Source organism: Cervus elaphus, chromosome 23, assembly GCF_910594005.1.
Source record: "Cervus elaphus chromosome 23, mCerEla1.1, whole genome shotgun sequence".
NCBI lineage: Eukaryota > Metazoa > Chordata > Mammalia > Artiodactyla > Cervidae > Cervus > Cervus elaphus.
In genome coordinates this window covers 57,606,846-57,627,532 of record NC_057837.1, presented here as the reverse complement: position 1 = coordinate 57,627,532, position 20,687 = coordinate 57,606,846, and the positions used below count along the sequence as shown (strand labels likewise).

The 20,687-nt window shown below is 45.8% G+C and overlaps 1 protein-coding gene across 2 annotated transcripts in view; it reads left to right on the top strand.

Moving 5' to 3' along the window:
• VAPB (VAMP associated protein B and C) overlaps positions 1-18,772 on the top strand; it is a 47,052-nt gene extending 28,280 nt beyond the window's left edge. Inside the window, exons 3-6 of one of the 2 annotated variants that reach the window (XM_043883348.1) lie at positions 9,099-9,202; positions 12,722-12,802; positions 14,643-14,819; positions 17,266-18,772. In XM_043883348.1, the coding sequence (XP_043739283.1) occupies positions 9,099-9,202; positions 12,722-12,802; positions 14,643-14,819; positions 17,266-17,424 (521 nt within the window). In that variant the 3' untranslated portion in view covers positions 17,425-18,772. The remainder of the gene's footprint in view (positions 1-9,098; positions 9,203-12,721; positions 12,803-14,642; positions 14,820-17,265) is intronic. The other variant, XM_043883349.1, reaches the window with a different exon arrangement.
• Positions 18,773-20,687: the final 1,915 nt, after the last annotated feature.

Here is a 20,687-nt window from a genome sequence, read left to right as displayed (position 1 = left end):
CGTTCTAGCTGTCTGATGTCTTTCAAGACATACCCTGTGAGCCTTTTCTCCGCCGTCAGCTTAATCTGATACTTGGGACCTCACATTCTGTGTCAAAAGTCTCAGCTCTGACCTGTTTTATTTTCTTCAGAAAATGGTACGTCGCATACTGGGGTCCTTAAACAGAGCAAATCCCCGTGTCATAAACTTGGGTGGTGAAGTTACAGTTGGAAACCGGTATGAACTGAGCTTTAAGTGCCATAGCTGGAAACTTATGGACTTCCCAGCGGGCTGTTGTGGAGTCTAGTCACCCGAGTCTCTGAGTGAGTCATTCTCTTTGCCCTTTAGGTGAGGGTAGGTCCTCCTTTCATCTCTTTCTGATTGCCCCGTCAGGGTCTCGTCTGCTGGATGAGGCAGTGCAGTGGGTGGGAGGGTGCTGGGTGCTTTGTGTTTGCATTAATTGGCCCAGAATGCCATGGTTTTGGCCCCTTGCTCCTTGATACACACCATCTACTAGAGATGGTTTTGAATTATTCAAACCTGGACCTCAGCAAAATAGGCACACTTAAATGGAGATTGGAGAAGAGGAGATTGGATTTTTTCCCCCAGAGATTTTAAATGCAAGGAAAATAGAACTTTTTGAATTAATGAATTGTTTGAAGCAGTGGGGGGTCTCTCCATTTGTTCTAGCTTTACAAAATTAAATCTCTTTTCTGAACTGTCTGGTGGGGAAATATTTTTAAGGTAGATAATTTCTGAAAATGTCTTTGTGGTAAGCTGTTAGTGGTTGTAGGGGTTTTTTTTTTTTTTTTTAATACTGCAGTTTAATAACGAGGGAGTTTTCCATTAATATTCCAAACCATGTTTGCCAGCAGATACAGCAGGTGAAGTGGTAAAATTATGGGCCCATCAAAAATACTTACGCTTCCTGTAAAATGATATTAAGTTTAATATTTTTATAACCTTCACTGAATTCTAATTTCACTAAAGTAGCAAGCGTGCTTCCATTTGCAGTTCAATTATGCACATTGGTTGCCTATGTACCAAGCAAATTAGAAATTCGAAATATCTGGTTGGGGGGGTGGGCCTTGGAAAGAGTCGTTAAAGATACCAGTATTTAGGTATAGATACACTTTACTAAGTGTACCCTGGGAATCGAAAGTGGATTAAAGACAAACAGACAAAAATCTTCTGGTGTCTGAATCTGTATTTTAAATTCAAAGAATTCAGGAACAATGTTCATTCCTGACATATAGCCCTTTTCAGCACTTACTTCAATCACATTTAAAGCACAGAGTTCTTCCAGTAAAATCCTGAGGACAGAGAATGAATATCAGCAGCTCTTCTTGGATGGAATCACTGGTCAATTAATGTAATTGGGTAGGATCGCAATTGATAATTAATCCTTCTAAGATTTTGCTGACTCAGTTTAGTGGAGCCGCCCGCTTGCCCTGAACAAGCCAACCTTGGGCGGCAGCTTTTAGGTGATTAGCACCAGAGTCTAAGCCCACTGCCCTTACAGAAGGAAGTCAGGCATCCGTCTGTCAAGTGCTGATAGCGGGAGCTGTATTTGGGGGATTCGGGCATCTTAACAGCATCATTCTTCGTGTGATCGTCTGCTTTGGAAGTCTCTGATAAGCGAAACCTTGTTATAGATGGTTTTCATGAATCAGGCTTTATTACTCTCAGATAAGAACAACTCAAGAGTCGTACTTACAAGATGTCTTTAATCTTTTTCCCCGAGTTGAGATTCTTTTTTAAAAAGAGGGGGGTAGATTACCAATAAAAATTTAGCTTAATTGTGCTTTTCATGGTTTCTTTAAAAGTTTAATTTTAAAGTTTTTTAAGAAGAATCCCATGTTTCACTTTTTATGAGTTTAACACAGTTTCCTTATTCTTTCCATTTTAAAAGATCATGGTCAAGAGGGTTTATCCAAGTACATTCAGTCCACCTCACTTAGACAAAAGTAACTTCAGCTCTTACAGCGTGGCCAAGGAGCAGAAACCAAGCACAACTTGGGAGCAGCCAAAAGCCATGTTCCTGTCACTGATGGCAGCTCCCTGCACGTTGATACACCTGGGCTTCTAACCTTAACTCTCCCGTTTATACTCTTACTTTAGACTCTTTATTAACCTGTTCTGATGTCCAGCCCATCACAAGCCAGAATGAAAGGGAAGAGCTGTGAGAGGTGGCCGCAGTGAAGGCCTGGACAGGAACACCCCAGAGGACAAGTATGGGAGAGACAACAGGGGTCTGAAATTAACCCCAGCCTCAGGACAGACCCTTCTCCCTGCACAGTGGCCCTTGCATGTGGTTCAGATTAAGACAGATGTATTGTGAGTTGATAATCAGAACATGAGAGTGCTCAGGAAAGGCTATGTGGGATTCCATTATAAAGCATTAATGGAGATAGGAGAGTGTGTTGGAATTTTGAAAATAGATGTGCATTTTAAAAGATATTTATGAAAGAGAATGAGTGAGCCATGTTCTTAGGCATGTATATGACGCACTCTTCATTTCCAGCAGTATTGGGGTACATTTGTACTGTAAACAGGGCACAAATAAGTTAATCAGACTCTGAGGAGTTTATCATCTAAGATGAGCTATACTGAACCGGAAGATCCTTTAGAGAATGCAAAGACAATTCACGTCAACTAATTTATAAGTAGATAAGATTAATTACCCACTAGACTCATAGTTCTATCCATGGGTCCCTGAATAGGCATAAGTCCAGGAAATTAGTCTTGTTTTTAACATTTTGAGCATCCTGAAGGAAACGATAAATTTATTCCTGATAAGGGCACCTCGTCTAACTAAAATGTCTGATTCCTTTGCTTTAGGCTAGAATTCTGTCACCTCATTGTGGTAACACTGGTTATTGTAAGCTGTTGGCAGAGTGCTGGTTTGTCTCTGATCAGTTTCCAAAAAAGTGGAGCAGTGACTTCATTATGACGTTGTAAATGCAGTTTGGTAGAGGACAGTTTGACAGAGGCATAAAAGCGAAGAGATAGAGGACAGTGGTGATAAGAAGTTTAGAAACCACTGTCTTAAACCAGGAGATGAAGAGTGAGCATGGGAAAGGTGAGCCTGTGGGAGAGCTCTGTATGGGTGGTGTCCGCTGACAGAGTAAATCCCCAGTAAGGATGAGATGATGAGACGGCCTTTGGGGGGTGCTTTCAGCCTGCCTTCTCCGGGCGTGGTTCCTGGACCAGCAGCAGCTGGGAACAGGTCTGAAAGACGTGTTCTCAACCCCACCCCAGACTTGTGCAATCAGAAACTGGAGGTGGGACCCTGCCACCTGTGTTTTAACACGAACTCCAGGTGGGTCTACTGCAAGCTGGAGTTGGAGACCCCCTCGTTACAGAGTCAGACTAGTAGAAGGCTCAGAGTCAGTGGAAGCCCGAGAAGGTGTGACATACTGAGAAGCGAGTAGGGCAGGTGGGCCACGAGGGATGTGCTCTCCACCTGAGGCCACCGTGGTAAGAGGGGCCGTGGAGAACACCTGGGGGTGTGGGCGTGGCCAGCACCCTGTGCCTGCCTGTTGGACCAGCAGCGTGACCAATTGTTGGATCATATCAGGAAACTGAGAGAACGAGACTGTGGACGTGAATTGACTGTCTTTTACTTGGGAAATAGGTTTTTTTGGTTTGAGGAATATCGAGCTGGTGAACCGGGTACTTGGGTGAGATGGGATATGTGGGTTACAGGGGCTCTGTAGAGAACTTGTCTGAGAGAAATTGGGAGGAGGTGGGAGATCTAGTCGGAGAAACTTGGATGTTGGAGGAGGCCTGCACTGAGATGGTGGTCATGTGAACAAGGAGAAAGGCATGTTAAAGATAAAATTCTGAGATTAAAAAATAATAATAAAGCAGGTGCCAAGGTGCCTGTTAAGCTTTTGTTCATTTGCTCAGTTGCCATTATAATGCAGATGAAAGTGATCTGTGACTTGCCCGGGTTTTCATAAGCTTTTATGCAGCATTTAATCAAGTCATTTCTCCGAGGTGTGTGCACTTGTGTGTGTTAAGTAGTGTATATTCTGCATGTCTTCTGAAGAAAGTCCGATCTTATTGATCTAGTGTTTTATGACTGTGAAAGCCCTTTCCTAACAGGATCCCACTTTTGCAACCTGCATTCAGCTGACATTGTATCACAAAGCATTAGTGCTGGTGAGTGGTGACCTGGTCTCCAGGCTGTCTCCTGGTAACGGGCTTCTTTTTAATGTAGTATCAGCGATACATTTTAAAAGTAGGATAGATGGTTCATTTAAGAGGGTTTTATCATCAGTGTCTCTGGAATTCAAGTGAAATAAATTAAGTTAATGGGGAGCTCTTTTATAGCCTGTCATGGAAAAAAGTACATAATTTCTGTCACAATTTGCATGTATGGAGCTGAGAGAACAAACGATTAACAACATTTATTCTGTCATGTTCTCGTAAAGTTCCAGCTAATAGGGTATAGCAAATTGAACTTGACATGACATGATAGTGGCTGAGAAATACAGACTTCTGGGCATGAGTTGGGGGCAGCACGATGCAGATGCTGAGGCCCAGGAGCCTTCCTGAAGTTTCAGGAAGTCTGGGTGCCACCTGGCCTCCTCACTCTTGCTCGCTGAAAGGGGAGCCCACAGGAAGGGAGAGCTGGTAGGTGGCAGACACCTTGTTTTCCACCTGCTGCTCTAGGCAGGAGAGTCGCTGCAGGGAGGGAGGGGCCGAGCACCCGTCTCACACCCTGCGCTTCCTGAGGGTCACCAGTGGCCACCGTTCTCACTCACAGTTGGAAGTTTTCTCCTCGCCAGCCTTAAGGGTGCACTGGGCATCTGTGCGTCTATGTTACGAGTCCCTGCCCTTTACAGAGGGTATTTGACCACCCCCTCTGCTGTCTCCAGTGCTCCTGTAAGGTGGGTTAGTTGCCACCAGTACCCACTTTGTGTGCTCGGAGGTCTCCGTGTAAGTTCTGACTTCTTGAGGTCCTTCTAACTCTGCGCATGGCGACTTGGCAGGCTGTGCGCTTTAGGCCTGGAGTTGGGCTGATGACATCTGTGAGTTCTGAGGGTGGCAGGGGTATCAGACGGTGACACCTGCAGAGGGGAGCACGCTGCGGCAAGGTGGTTTGGTTAGCCGAGCACAGGGTGCCCCAGTCTCCTCCTGTCAGGGACAGGTGTGTGTGCAGGTGTGCACACGGGGCTCGAAACTTGGTGTGTGTGAACTGCTTTCTCTTTTGAATGGCACATTCTCCCAAGAGGGGACTGTAGGAAGCCACCAGTGCCTTCCCTTGAATTAGCAACCAGATAATTTTCCTCCTGGAGGGGCCTGAGAGGCACCCTGATATAGAATAATGGTAGCAGACCTTCTGGTCTCAGGGCCCCTTTTGTATATGCTTATAAATTAAAGACTAAAACAGTTTTTTTTTTTTTTTTTTTTGGTTTGTGGGTTGTATCAATATTTGTCGTATTGCAAATTAAACTGAGAAATTTAAAAAGTATTCTTTCATAACAACTTTAATAAATACAATTCACACATTTTTAGTGAAAGATAACTTTGCAAAAAATTATGGCATCGTTTGATACGTTTTGCAAATTTCCTTGATTTCTGACTTGATAGAAGACAGGCTGGATTCTCTCAGTTGCTTTTGCATTTCGGTCTGTCACAGTATGTTGTTTCAGTGAATGTATATAAAGTAAAACCACCTTTACCACTGATATGTATTGTAATTGTAGGTATTCTTCTTTGATACTATGCCAGAACTTGCCGAGCAACACTTTTTTTCAAGTTCATCAGTACAGTGTAGACTCTGACACCATGCCAATAAGCCATTTGAACTTTGTTTCACCAAGATGCATTGGTTTCACTCGCACTTGATGGCTTTGGTAGTATTATGCCAGCTGAGTTACACAGACCTTTCAGCTGTCGCCATATTTCATTATCCAGTATCAAAAACGTACATTTGTTAACTCTCCTTACTGATCTCACTGGGGAAACTGTGAAGCTCATGGTAGCAGAGAGAGGTTTCCCAAGATTCTAAGTTTTTTTGAAAGCCTGGATTTTATCACTGACAACAGTTAAAAGTTGTCTTCCTTACGGTGACCGGTTCACTTCATTCATTTTTAGGAAAATATCTGCCATATACCCAAGTGTGAATGACCATGGTTTTTCTGTCAGTGGCTCCATGAGAAAGTATCCAGTTTAGCTCACAACTCGCAATGGTTACACAAGTGCTTTTCCCAGGGCAGCAGAGATGCCACACTGCACGTGAGTGGCAGTGCTTGCCATCCGCTCAGGCACCAGCAGGTTCACCCACTGTTGCTTTTGTGCCCGTTACTGGGGGTAGCAATGCAGTGGAAAAGACATGTGATGTCTTGGTATCATCAGGACCAGCTTTGACTTTGTGGACCACCTGACGTGGGGGTGGGGGTGTCTCGTGATCTGCAAGTAATGCTTGGAGGACTTGTGCCGTGGACGCAGAACCAGTGTGGAGCACTGGTCCATCAGTTAATACTGGCCATGGGGCCCAAGCAAGACTGCTTAGCCCTTCTCAGCCCTGTCTTCTCATCTAGAAAAGGAAGACGTGGCCATCTTTATGATCGTTGTGAAGACTGGTGGAAGAACTAAGGAAAATATGCCTTCTTTGGTGCCTGGTCCATACTACATGCCAGTAAAAGTGGTTTTCCTTTTTCTCTTGGGACATTGTGAAGGCACTGGAGACAGGAGCATGGTGCGAGATGGAGAGATGAAAAGGAAGGGTCAGTTTACTGTAGGATGGGCCTGCAACCCACACGCCCTTCTTTCTGGCTTGCAGCTCCTGGAGGAAAGGGGAAAAGAGTGGGAGGAAACAGCTGTTTATGTGGGGTTGTCTTAGGGTCCCTGGATGCAGCCGTTCTTTGTGTGTGACCCAGTGTCATTAAAGCTAAAGAGCCAACTTCTCTGAGAATTAGCAGTGTCTTCTGATTGCTATCATCTCCTGGGCCATCTTTACAGATAATCCTGGCTCAGCCTTAGAGGCCTCCACAGTGGAGGACTAGAAGCCATTTACAGCTGGGAAAGCAGAGCCTCAAGGACGAGGCAGTGTTTCTGCTAAACCTGTGCCCTACTGAAATCTAAGTGCAGTCTAAGACTGAGTTCTTTCCCATTCTGAAAAATACTAGAGTGTGATTTTATCACAGCCAGGTGAGATATGAAATTCTCAAAACCTAATTCACTTTAATTTTTTTAAATGAACATTAATCTGATAGTAGTTGGAAGACTGTGACCCAACTCCAGTAAAGCTGACATTCCCTGTCCAGGCAGGATCACAGCGCGTGTGAAGACAGTGGCTTCTTTATCACATACATCTTCCTTACCGCAGTCTTAGAGGTGGAAAAAATGCAATGGAAATTCAGCTTTCAGAATAAAAGTCTGTGGTGTTGACCTGCTAGTCTGGCCATTTGTCAAGCCCCAGTATGTAGCAATGCTCCAGGAGAGCTCCTGCTAGCTCAGCGATGCCAGCAGCAGACTTGTCTCCATTTCAGGTCCCAGGCCACCAGCAAGAACCGCTTTTCCAGGATAGAGCCATGCCTTTACACCTGTAAGAATAAAATTTCAAATGGAGTGGCCCTGTCCCTGTTTTAAATGACTTTGTGTTCTCTCTGCTGATGATTTCACTTTGAATATCAGATCCTCAGATTGAACATATTTATTTTATTGATAGACTTTCTCTGTCCCCGAGAGAGAAAGGACCCGTGCACCTCCATGACAGAAAGGGATGTTTGCGTTCCTCCTCCTCGTCACGCGTGAGATCTGTGATGGGGGATCTGGGGACGTGACCCCACCTCGTGTCAGTATCCAGTGTGGATCCAGAAGGGGTGCTGAACTGCATGTTTCGCTGCTTACCAGCGTGGTGGCCTTGAGCAGGTCCCTCACCTTGTCGGGTCCTGGGTTCCTTTATAAACCAGGCTTAGGGCAGGGCCGGTTGTCTGCTGCAGGGGTGGATGGCTGTGAGGCTTTAAGGACCCAGGACGCTCTCAGTGGGCTCAAAGGCAGGAGAACACTGGTGAGTGGCCAGCACAGGAGGTGCTGGTGGGGACGGACAGAGATCCAGCCCTCTTGTGGCCCTGAACTTTGGCCCTCCAGTCAGACCCCTCTGTCATGGTATTGGGCAAGTTAGCTAACTTTTCTGTGCTTCAGTTTTTCCATCTGGAAGTAAGCATCAGAATACCTTCTGCAACACTCCCTGCCTCTGAAGGATTAACTGAAGTGATGGTAAAGCTGAAGGGCAGAGCCCAGCTTCTGGCCCCAGGGGGACTCTCAGTCCCGGGGAGCTCTTCTCTCATCAGGGCTACAGCAGGCTTTCCCTGTGTGTGAACAAGTTAGGTGTCAGGGAGCTCAACTAGATGTGTGGTTTCTCAAAGCTTTGTAGGAAACCTCGTGTTTTAAAGCAGCCGTCATTCAGTGGGGTAGGGTGGTAGGTCCTGAGGAGGCTGGCCAGAATAGGACAGCCCCTCCTTCAGTGGGTGTGCTCGGTCCGGGGAGCCTTCAAGGGAGAGTCCTCTAGGTTCTTGAGAGAAAGGTTGTGAAAGCTGGTGGGGTCTTCTGCATGCTGTGAGGGTGCGGGTTGTGAGAATTCTCTAACATCCTTGGCAAAATTGTGTTTGAAGTGTGACCATGACAGTCTTGACATGGAGACTAGCACAGAGAGGCCTGAACTGCTCCTCAGAGGCCGTGGACCGTCCTTGGTTCCTGAGGAGGTCATTGGCGGGTGCCTTCCTGAGCAGAACAGGCACAGGTGTCTGTGTCTGGTTGACCTGGATGGAAGGCCTGTGGCAGGAGTTTGGTCAGGTGTGCCATGGTGGCAGATCAGGGGCTGCGAGTCTGAAGTCCTGGGTCCTAAGCCCCGATCCTGGCTCTGCCACTGCCTGCTGTTTGACCTCGGGCAAGTCCCTTCATGTCCCTGACCTCAGCTCTGAGACCCACAGGGTGGGGAAGAGGCTGCTCATCTCAAACTGCTCACTTCACCAGGGGCTTCATGAGGCTCAGAGAAGAGCATCCTGGTGAACTGCTTTACCACCAAAGTGCAAGTATTAACGTAACAAATGGCTGCCGGTAACCAAGCTCTGACCCTCCTAATGAAATATTTTCTTTCTCAGTGATGTTACAGCCTTTCGATTATGATCCCAATGAGAAAAGTAAACACAAGTTTATGGTTCAGTCTATGTTTGCTCCAACTGACACTTCTGATATGGAAGCAGTAGTAAGTACTGAATGCTTTTTTTTTTCCCCCCAGTAATTAAAAAAAAAAAAAAAAAAATGAATAGGTGCAGAATTGTGGGTGCATGCATTTCAAAATATGTCAGAATTGTTTTTAAAGGGGAATGGTGCTTTTCAGGAGGTTTGTACTTTGACTGCCTTTATGGGTTTCTAGAGCTTTGATTTTAACATTTTACGTAACTTTTAGAACACCCTTCTGACTTTTCTACTTGGTTTCCTTCAGCAGTCCCTTGTTCTGGTGGGTTGTGTCTTGAATGGTCTGAGGGTTCTCTCCCTTCACCCCCTTCCCTCCTGCTACAGAAAAGGGCAGTTTTTACTCTAGAAAATGCTTTCTGCCTCTTCTTCCCCATCCCCCAGAATCTTGAGGGATGGGGGAGAGTTGAATACTAAATATCCTTCAACCCTTTAGGCTTTTTTCCCCCTGCTTGGTTCTAGTAAGTGCGATTCTTTGTTTTTTTGTTGTTGTATCCCTGCCCCACCCCCCCCCCCCCAGCTTCCTTCAGTTTTTCTACTCCCCCCCCCTTAAATACATGTTCAACTCCATCTTTTAATTTTGGTAAAAATAAGTTGACTTCATTTTCATAAAACAAGTAATTGATACCTTATAGTTGACCCCCCATTTCTCTGGGTTCTGCTCTGTGGATGTGAAGTACCAGCAGCAGCAGCAGCTTATATGAAGGACTTGAGCGCCCACGGATTTTGGTAGCCATGGGGACAGAGCCCCACCTCCAGTCCCCTGTATTGATTTTTCTGGAAGATGATTATAATGACAGTTCTACCCCTAGCTTTTTGCACGCGTGAATGAATCAGCAGGCATCCTGGTGCTGTGAGTGAGAGTCACAGTACACTGATAGACCCTTAATATCCACAGCACCAGGGAGGACAGACTGTCTAGTCCTCACAGTTTGGAAAAGAAGGGCAGGACTGCCTCAACATTTTCACAGCTTTCCAGATCACCAGCTGAAACTTAAAGACTGGAGTCGTCCAAGGAATGCCTACAAATTCGAGTTAGCTAGGATTCACACTATGTGTTTTTTCTTCTCTTTCGAAGTTTTGTTTGAAGTACTGTTTCATGCACATCCTACCTTCAGGCCCCTGTGTGACCACACAGCCATTTCTCTCAGTCTTAGAAAAGCATAGCTGACCACCTTCATGCTTATGTAACTCCTGGGCAGGAAGTGAAGGGTAAACTAGACATTTGAGGTTTCAGAGAGACCAGCTATCTTAGGCTTTGTGTTAACATTCCTTCTCACGGAAATAATTACTGATACATTCACTGCTTTCACTTCCTAGAACATGGTGTGTCTCTTCATGCTACTTTGTATGATGAAAAAAATGTATGGCAAATGCACAACATGGACTCTCCAAGAATCTGTTCTGTTTGGCTTTGCTGCATGGCTTGGTGAAAGAGCATGGCCTTGGGTATCTTGGGTGTGAGGCTGACTCTGCCTTTTACTAACATTGTGGCCTTGGGTGGTTTTCATTAACTCTCTTGAGGGTTTGGTCGTGTGTAAAATGGGGGAGAAAACCTAGTTCCCAGGGCTGCTGTGGGATTAAATGTGCTGTGTGTAGAGCACGTGGCAGAATATCTGGCAGCTGTCTTATCTGAGTGCTGCTATAGGCCAGGCCTCAGGGTACAATAAAAGTGAATTTTACTTTCTTTCATGATAATGTTCATAACAATTAAAAAATGAAATGTACTTCGTTGGAAATCTGGGATATATACAAACAAGCAAAAATAAAGCTATGTGACCTGTAGTTTGTTTATACTAGACCCAACCAGTGTTAGTGAGAGCCTGTTATTTCTTTACTTTAAAATATTATTCTTCATATTTTTGATGTACTGAAAGTTGAAAAAACAGTAGTGCCTACTCTTCTAACCTTTACTAAGATTCACCTTTTAACAATTTGCCACGTTTGCTTTTTTTCTGTCATAAACTTTCTTTTTTGCTGAGTTCCCTGACTGTAAGATGCACTGTTCATGAAACTTCACCATCCCTGAATGCATTGTAACAAGGGCAGGCTCTTTCATAGGCTCAGTCCTGTTAAGTAGCTTGTCACTCATGGCTAAGAGGCTTAATATTAATTCAGTAATGTGTTTAAGAGAGAAACCCATATTAGCCTTTCCCAGTCGTTCAAGAAATGACCTTTCGTTGTTCTTCTACTAGTGCACACTCATCCTGTTTACAGTCTAGACCAGGTGCCTTGTAGAATGTCCCACATTCTGGATTTATCTAATTATTCCCTCATGACTAAATTCAGGTTCGGTATTTTTGGTTTTTTGCAAGGCAGTGTCCTGTGTGCATCATACCCCTCCTTCGGTGACACCAGGTCTGATTACTTGGTTAGGGTGGTGACTGCCAGCTCTGTCCAGTGCAGAGCACGTTTGCCCCTGTGGTTAAGGGATGGGTGATCTGTGATACTCAGAACAGTCAGATCCTCGAAGACCACTGAACTTCCTGCCTGCCAGCAGTCTTTCACTCTGTGATTTTTAGCACGCTGAGATGATCCTTGCCTGAAGTTCTTATGATACACGCACACAGGCACATGTATCTGTGCGTGCACGTGTGTGTGTGTGTATACAGAGGAGCAGACTTAAAATACTGCTTTCTGTTTCTTCATTTATATTCTGTGAATTTTCCCCATGTAGTTAAACACTCTTTGGTATCCCTTGAATGGCATGCTGTTCCATGACTGTGCCCACCATGGCTTACTTGGTGTTCCTGTTTTGCTTGACACAGAGATTATTTCCCGTTTTTGACTTATGGTACCTGTTGCTCTCTCTGCCTCCTGCATGGTTCTGGGGTCAGGGTGGGGGAATTCGTTCCTTTTGCTGTATCATCTTCTTGCTGTACAGGTTTACTCTATAATTCTCAGAACACCTGGGATTCCTGTTCTCCTCTGCCAAAATGAGGAGCCAGTAAGCCAGGAGTGCCTCCTCCCAGAACATGGATTTAGTCAGGAACATGTTCCTACCAGCAGGCTGAGGGAGTGGAGGTCAGCCCAGACAGTAGGGGTCACAGAGAGTGGCCTTCCCTTTCCCGTGCCCTGCTGGTAGTTAGCAGTGTTCTAAAATGACCGCCAAGTAGTATGGGCTTCCGCTTAGAAAGACACGCCCTGCGAAGTAAGTTGTGTTTTCTTAAGGGGAACCCAGATGTCCTTAGGCCATCCAGATGCAGGCTAGAAGACTCCTCTGGGTCCAGTGGTCGTCTTCTCTGTCCTGTGTGCTTTTCACAGCCTGGTGACAAGGAGCACTGGTGGACGTGGAGGAGTCAGGCAGCACGACGGGGGCTGGTGAAGAATAATCAATATTCAGGGGAGCTGGTGTATTTAATCTTGTCACGTTAAAAATATTGAAATCTCAGCAGACTTAAGTTCTTTATTTGATGTACATCAGGGCTTTCTCATTAAGCGTATTTTTCTGAAATTGTCAGTTATAGGAAGAAAATCATTCTTCTAGCAGCTTTATAATATTCTGATTATTGAATTTAAATTGTTTTAGTGGAAGGAGGCAAAACCGGAAGACCTTATGGATTCAAAACTTAGATGTGTGTTTGAATTGCCAGCAGAAAATGATAAACCAGTAAGTATGTTTATAGTTAACAATAATTGAATGTTGCAAGCTGATACTTATTTGCATACCATCTCCTGAAAAACCAAGATTTAAGTTGGCAAATTATTTTCCTTCTTCTGATGTATGAAGAGAAAAATGAGCTGAAGTCAACAAATAAGTGGGCCTTTGTGAAATCTGCCTTTGAAAGATTCACAGAAAGAACTCCTTGAAACGTTTTTTTTTTGCCTTTGAAAAGCACAACCTGTTGACTGTTGAAATGTCATAAATTCCGAAGAGCTTCTTTGACTTGGGCAAAGTTCTAGGTTGCTGTTACATTTAACAGTGGGAAAGACAAAACCAGAATAATTTGCCGTTTACCCCGGTGCTTGATGGGCAGGCGGTGGCGCGCGCTCAGCCCGCCTTGTCCAGGGCGCTGTCTGCAGGCTTCCTGACTGCGTTTCTCCTGAGCACCAGCTCTCTACCTCCTGAGCCCCAGATTCTCTTCAGTCAGAATGTGCTTGTAGAGGAGAATTTCTCGCCCTCAGCACTGCTAACTTTCGGGCCAGGAGTCCTTCACTGTGGGGCTGGCCTGTGTTTTGCAGGGTGTGCTGCGGCACCCTTGACCTCATCCCAGTAGCTTCCCCGGTTGTGATGACTAGAAGCGTCTCCGGATATCGCCCCGTTTGCCCTTCCCGAGGCAGAGTCAGTTCCCGTTGAGAATCACCCCCTTCGCTGCCTGAGCACTGAGGATAAGGAGTGACTCCCTCCCAGCTGCCGGCTCACTTTTCTCTATGTGAAACCAAAGCACGAGCCTGGTTGGCATGGACCTCCCTTCACCCTAGTCAAGAACCTTAAACTGTGTTAACACAGTTTAAGACCCATGCAGAATATTAAACCACCCTGGTTGTTAATAGCTGGTGGTGGGAAATAGAAATGTTCACGCTCTCAACATTATCCATAACGATCTCCAGGAATGCTGATGCTTTGTGTCAAAACTACTTAGTATTTTTTTTGGCTCGCTAATTGACCACCGTCACTGTCCCATTTCTTTGAATGAGTGGTGGTCGTCTTTCCTTTTTTCCCTTCCCTCTTCCCACGGCACGTTCTGTCAGTTGTGGATAGTTGAGGACTGTATTCTGGCTCCAGCTGTGCGCTCAGAGGTTAGCTCTGTGTGTTGAGGTCTTGCCTGCCAGGGCCTCACTGCCCTGCCCTGGGAGACTAAGGGTAGAGCTCACTGTTCTCCGTTTGCTGCGTGGCACCCCCAAGGGCTTCCATGCCCGCCCTGTCCCCACTTATCACTCACCCTAGGGGGTCTCCAGAGGGCGTCACAGCGCAGTTGTGGCTGGGGAAGTGAGGAGCACATTGCCTCCCCAGGCTGAAATACCGTAGATGCTGTTTGTTGCACCTTCATCCCATCTCTGCAGTTGTCTTAAGTTCAGGAGACAAATTGTCCTCTGGGCCACGTCCCCTCTGGCCTTCTACCCCCACCCAGCCAGTCTGGGGGTGTTCAGACCTTTGTAGTGACAGTAATCTGTGGCTGATAACTCCTGAGCTTGCACAGTTGCGCTCTGCTAATTTTTCATGGCAGGAATGTGATAGTGCAGTGCGCACAGTCCCTTTTCTCTTTCTTTGAAGTGTTAGTCTCAGCCGGGCTTCATTATTTTCCCTCATCCATAATTTCTGGAGCCCAGTTTTAGATTATGAAGATACTAGATGATAAAGTGATCTGTTTTAAAAGTAAATGTGACATTGTACAGTGTGGATGAAACGCTACCCTGGGTGGTGTCTGCTGAGAACTACTTTGCTTTGCATGAAGAAGTCCTTTAATACGTGGTTGGTGACACTTGGGCTTTCATTTATTTCTGAACAGCATGATGTAGAAATAAATAAAATTATACCCACAACTGCATCAAAGACAGAAACACCAACGGTGTCTAAAGCTCTGAGTTCCTCCTTGGATGACACTGAAGTTAAGAAGGTGATGGAAGAGTGTAAGAGGCTGCAGAGTGAAGTCCAGAGGCTTCGGGAGGAGAACAAGCAGTTCAAGGTAATGGCATTTTGTTTCCTGATCGTCTCCAGGAAATGGGAGCTTTGCTACTATGGTCTTGGGTGAGGAGGTTGATGAAACACCGAATTTGTGGAGTTGTCTTGTATTTGCACATTTTTCCTCCAGGCTGAAGTTTCTATACCTTTCCTAAGGTTCTCAAAACAATCCTTGGATACACGCCCACGTGCATCCCAAATTAAGAACCAGTGTCCCTTGAGCAGTAGTTTTTCAACTATTTAAACTCTTGTCCCCTCATAAAAAGACAACAGACAAATAAACAAAAAATTCATTAGTGTAAATTGAAATTAAAAAAAAAACAGTGGTTATCTTGAATTCACATTTTCAAGCCCCTGTTCCATCCCCATTGGATGAGAATCTTTTTGAAGAGAGTAAAGACTGACCTGTGTTCTATTTTAAGGCAATCATCATTCTGATTTTTGAGTATCCTAAATAGGTCCAGCAGTAGGGTCTCATCCTCTATCAGTATGGTCAGGAGACTGGAGCTGGGATGCTGTCACATCCATGGAAGAGATTACAGGGAACCAGGGGCAGTAGGGTCTCTTTCTGCAGTCAGCTTGGTCAGGAAACTGGAGCTGAGGTGCTGTCACATCCATGGGGGAGATTATAGGGGACCAGGGGCTCCAGCGAGTGGCCCTGGCTTCAGAGGGTGGCCCTGGCATTGGGGGGTGAGGTTGCACTGGTGCTGGAGCGAGGCAGGTGTGTTACTCTTGGCTTTGGGGACCTGCGGTAGTGTGGAAATGACCAGCCAAACTTGGACTCACTGTGTATCTTTGTCCATCACAGCGGCTTCTGGCCTCTGTTTACAAAACCCTGTTAAGGCCCCTTCCAGTGTTAAAAGTACGTCTTTCATACACAGTATTAAAGAGAGTGTTTCTGAACATCTGATTGTAGGATCTTTTGTTGCAGCTTAAGTCTTGAGGCTGATCTGTTCTTTTCATCTTGAAAAGATGTCCCCAACCACCATAGACAGTCACTCTCTGACTGCATAGCACCAGCTACCCACCATAAATTCTCTGCAGGTGACTCTTCCATTCTCTTACTTTGATGAGGTAGGAGACACGGGGGGGGGGGAGCCAGCGGAGTTTAGGAAGTGGCATCCTTGTCTTTCTCTGCAGTAATCATGATTTGCCTCTTTCAGTGACTGCTGTTAGTATGGAGTAAATTATGAAGCTGACACTCTACTTGTGGCTAAAAGTCTAAGATATGCCTAAAGCTTCTTCTTGAATGTATTTCTCTTCTGTGCCATTGAAAGTGATAAATAGGTAGAAATAGCTTCTATATAAACCCAATAAAATAAATGCTGTATTTTGCTGTGCCCATTTTTTTTTTTTTTTTTGGAGTTAATCGAATAGCACCAGTCATTTATCAGCATGCAGCAATATTGGCCATGCCCCATGAGCAAAGTGTCTTTAAAGTATTATCAGACCAGTCTTGACATTAGAAGATTCTTTATCTTGCCAGACAATGATTTCATGTTTTGTGTTGTTTCATACTTTCATTTGGCCACATATTTCCTAAGACCCTCCCATGTGCCCAGCACTGTGGGATACAGACATGGGCAGTCCCTGCCCTTAAGATAAGCCCCAGGGTAGCCGGAGAGACACAGCCACAAATACTAATAACCAGTCCCACAGAGGTGGCCGTGAGTGTTGTGGGGGGTGGGCTCAAGGGGCTGGCTGCCTGTTGTCAGATCTGTCAGATACTTGATGAGTGTGAACGAACTGAAGGAGAAGAAAAGAAAGTGCAGCTGTTGTGGAGGGTGTCAGGGATGGATTGAGGGTAATTAGAATAGGAAGGCCTTGATGCGTTCCCTGTTTGGGATTGTGAAGAAAGGAAAAGTGTCGATTCTCACAGGTCTGTGTAGGTGGGGAAAATGTAGCCAAGTTATCTTCATGTGTATGAAAAAGATTGTTTCTCCTTTGGTAGAAATTCCATGCATTAAGTAGAAAATATTTGAGACGTGTATATCAAGTTCAGTTATACTTTGATATTACAGACATCCCATTTTTGGTCCAGCAGTCTCCATGTAACTCAACAAGTATCAACCATAGACAGAGCTCTACATTTAAAAGCATCCAGGTCCCCTGCTTGTTCATTTCTTGGGATTCTTTTCTCTGAAGAACTTTTTTCTATAAATCACAGAGAACCACATTAGTGCCCTGCTTAGACAAAGGGACCAGCAGCACTGTGGTGGATGCATGGAAGAAGAGGGACCTCAAGCCAGTCTCTTCTCTGTAGGCTGTTTCTCCCATTTGCAAAATGAGGAGGTTGGGACTATATCGTGTGACGGAGTCTGGGCATAACACCCTGCCCACCTCTCCCACCGCCCCCCCCCACCCCCTGCCAAACCTGCTAAGCTGTACAGCTGCCTTCCGCTGGTGCTGGTGGCTTGGACTGTCTTTGAAACGTGTGTTTGTTCCCCTAGGAGGAAGACGGACTTCGGATGAGGAAGACAGTGCAGAGCAACAGCCCCACTCCCGCGTCAGCCACGGCTGGGAAGGAGGAGGGCCTGAGCACCCGGCTGCTGGCGCTCGTCGTCCTCTTCTTCATCGTTGGCGTGATCATAGGGAAGATCGCCTTGTAGAGGCAGCATGCGAGACGGGGATTGGATTGATGGGTCCGCCATAGTGTGGGATTTAAATTTATCATAACCATGTGTAAAGAGAAATTAATGTATGATGACATCTCACAGGTCTTGCCTTTAAATTACCCCTCCCCGCTTGTGTGCACCCATGCACACACACACACAAATAGAACATAATATAACAATCTTTTAGAAAGTTTAAAACGCATAGTAAATGATTGGGGCAAAGAGTGAACCTTATTAATGACAAGGGAAACCATGATTAAATGGTAATGGCATGTTGTGAATGTCATTTTAAGCATCCATAGCCTTGGTCCACGTTGCTGGAATTCCTCTCTGCAAACATGACACTCTTCCCCGTCTGTTGGTGCTGGCCTCTGGGAAGCTGGAGCCCACCCTGTCGATGTCCTTCCCCGCGCCGCTCACTCACTGCGGGCAGCCTCTCCATGCCCACCCCGGCCATCAGTTCCTGGGGACTGGTGCACAGGGCCTGAAGGCACCAAGAACGGAGCTGTGGCCGCATCAGCTCTGCTCATCAGCAGCGGGGAGTGTGTGTTGCTGACTGACCCGACGCTCCGGAAGTCAAAGTCATTGAATGCTGTTCTCTTCAAGGGACCAAGCTAGATAACTGTTGGTTCGTGTAGTGAGATTGAATTATTATTCAGAGATGTTTAATGCATATTTAACTTATATAATGTATTTCATCTCATGTCTTCTGTCACAAGATTATAATTAATTCTGTGGCCTAAAACCCACCTGTGCTACCTAACACCGTGGAGTGAAGCTGGCAATTGCTGCCGAAGGTTCAGGGCTCTGTGCTCACATGTGCATGCACGCACACACGCGTACACACACACACACACACACACACACACACGTGTGCTCGTGGGAACGTTGGAGAAGAACTGCCGGGAAATGTCTTCTGTGTAGATAAGTGATAGCCACCATGGGGAGAGGACTCTCAGTAGCGGCAGTCAGCTCGAGGTCACTGTTCAGGGGAAAGAGTAGCTGGTCCCTGTGCTGTCTGTCTTCCTCTGCTCCTCACCACCACCCACACTTCAGCACCCATGCCCCAGTGTGGTCCTGACCTTCCCAGGCAGCCCTGACTTGGAGTCAGGGCGAGAAGAGGCAGGCAGCAGAGGGGCCGGGGAGAGGGAGCCAGCTCGGCGCGGCCGGGGTGTGGTGGATGGTGCTGGAGGGGCTTCAAGAGGGACTGTGGATGAGCCGTCAAGTAGTGATGGAGAGCTTGACTGTGAATTAATTTTATGCCGTAAAAGACCAATCCAATTCTGTTTGACTATGTAGCATCTTAAAAAGAAAAAAAAAAAATAAAGCCCCCAAATTAAGAGATCTTTTGTCATTTTGTCACTTTTGCCAAGTGGGTGGGGGTACTTAATATTTTTATCATTATTATTTTGTCATTGGAAGGTTGACTGAAAAATGACCCCTATCAAAAAAGAAAAAAGACCCTATGGATGAGAAATACATATGTTTACATGTGGAACACTCTTGGTAAACATTGAACAGACCTAGTTCCCAACCACAGACCCATCGCATGAAGCTGTGGAAGCCTGGCTAGCAGTTATAAATTGGTCTCCAGTGTCTATTCCATGTGGGACCTAGGTACTTAAGAAAAGGGGTGAGAAGAATGAGCAGGGAAGTGTGTGCATTCTGCCATTTCTGTTCAGTGTAGCAGTTGCAGCAGGTTAATCTTTATGTGATTAATCTGCTACAACTCCTGGCCTTGAAAGGGCAGTGATTAGGAGGACTTCCCAAGTGTCTCAGTGGTAAAGAACCTGCCTGCCAATGCAGGAGCTCCCAGAGGCGTGGGTTCGATCCTTGGGTCAGGGAGATCCCCCGGAAGGAGGAAATGGCTTCCCACTCCAGTTTCTTGCCTGGGGAATCTCATGGACAGAGGAGCCTGGCGGGCTGCGGTCCATGGGGTCGCAGAGAGCTGGATGTGATTGAGCACGCACCGATAGTGCCTGTGGGTGTAGTGCAACCCCATTTCCTTAGAGCAGGAGTCGGAAGACTTCCTTCAAGGAGGTTGCTGTGTATGCCAATAAAATTTTATTCACAAGAACAGCTGCTGGGATATGGCCCGTGAGACAAATTTGCTGGTGCCTGTATCAAGTGACACGTTTTCAAAAAGAGTGCCCGGGATGCCTATGTTTCAGGTGTTTAAAAATGGCTTAGTATTTTGTGTACATCTAGAAAAAGGAAATCCACATCTCAGAGGATGTGGGCTATTTGTGTGTAGCTAAAAATCAAAATTTAAAATTCAAGGTTGTCTCTTCTAACTAATCATCTGATTAAACCTATTTACATTTTAGGTAGGACTTGGTGAACACCTGTTTGTTGAACTTTCTGATTGAGTGGGAGAAGGGAACCCCCACCAGGGAGAGAAGGGTAGTGATGGGAAGACCGGACCTCACGTCAATGACCCTGGTCAGGGAAGAGCATGTCAGGAGAGGAGAATGTGTGTGGAGCAGGTACTGCTCTGGTTCATTATTTTAAGAGCCAGGGACACTCAAGATCTTGAACCTGGAAGAGGGTGCAGATTTGGGGTGTCTTTTCTGCAAATTGAGAGTGAGGCAGGTAGATGGATGTGTGGTCCTGCCTGTAGACTATTCTGTCCTGAGCTGGTGAGAGTCAAGTCATTGGAATAAACTGGCTTGGAACTAGGTAGGTTAGAGTGTCAGCTGGGAAGGGAGGCCGGGCAGGCACGGTCGGGCTGCTCCCGTGCCTGCAGCCCTAGTTACTGCTTATAGCACCTGTGAGGGCAGTGCCCTCCCTGGTTTAGAAATATCCGCCCCCGAGCTCACAGATACAGAAGAGATTGCAAGCAGTAACAGAGTCCTATAGATTTTTATTGATTGATAATTGATAATTTAGGCTCCCTTGGCACCATACGGAATACCTTTTAAAAGACCAGCAGGCTGTGTTATTTGTAGGCATGAGGACCTGGCTTTAATTTTTTTTTTTCTTCTCCTAGTTTGCATGTTTTCCTTCTCTCTCGTCTTCTAAACTGCTGGCACCAGCGGTAATAAATACTGATAAAATCAAAATTGATTTTTACCAGTGGACAGTTTATGCCTAGGGAGACGGCTTATACCTACATAACACAGAAGGGGGAAAAAATGAAGAACCTCCAGTGATCCGTGAAAACCTAAATGCTTTCAAACAAATCCCAGGAAAAGAATTGCTATTGGAAAGTATCGCTACTGGACTTGCAGGCTGTGTTGAGTCAGATATAACTGAAT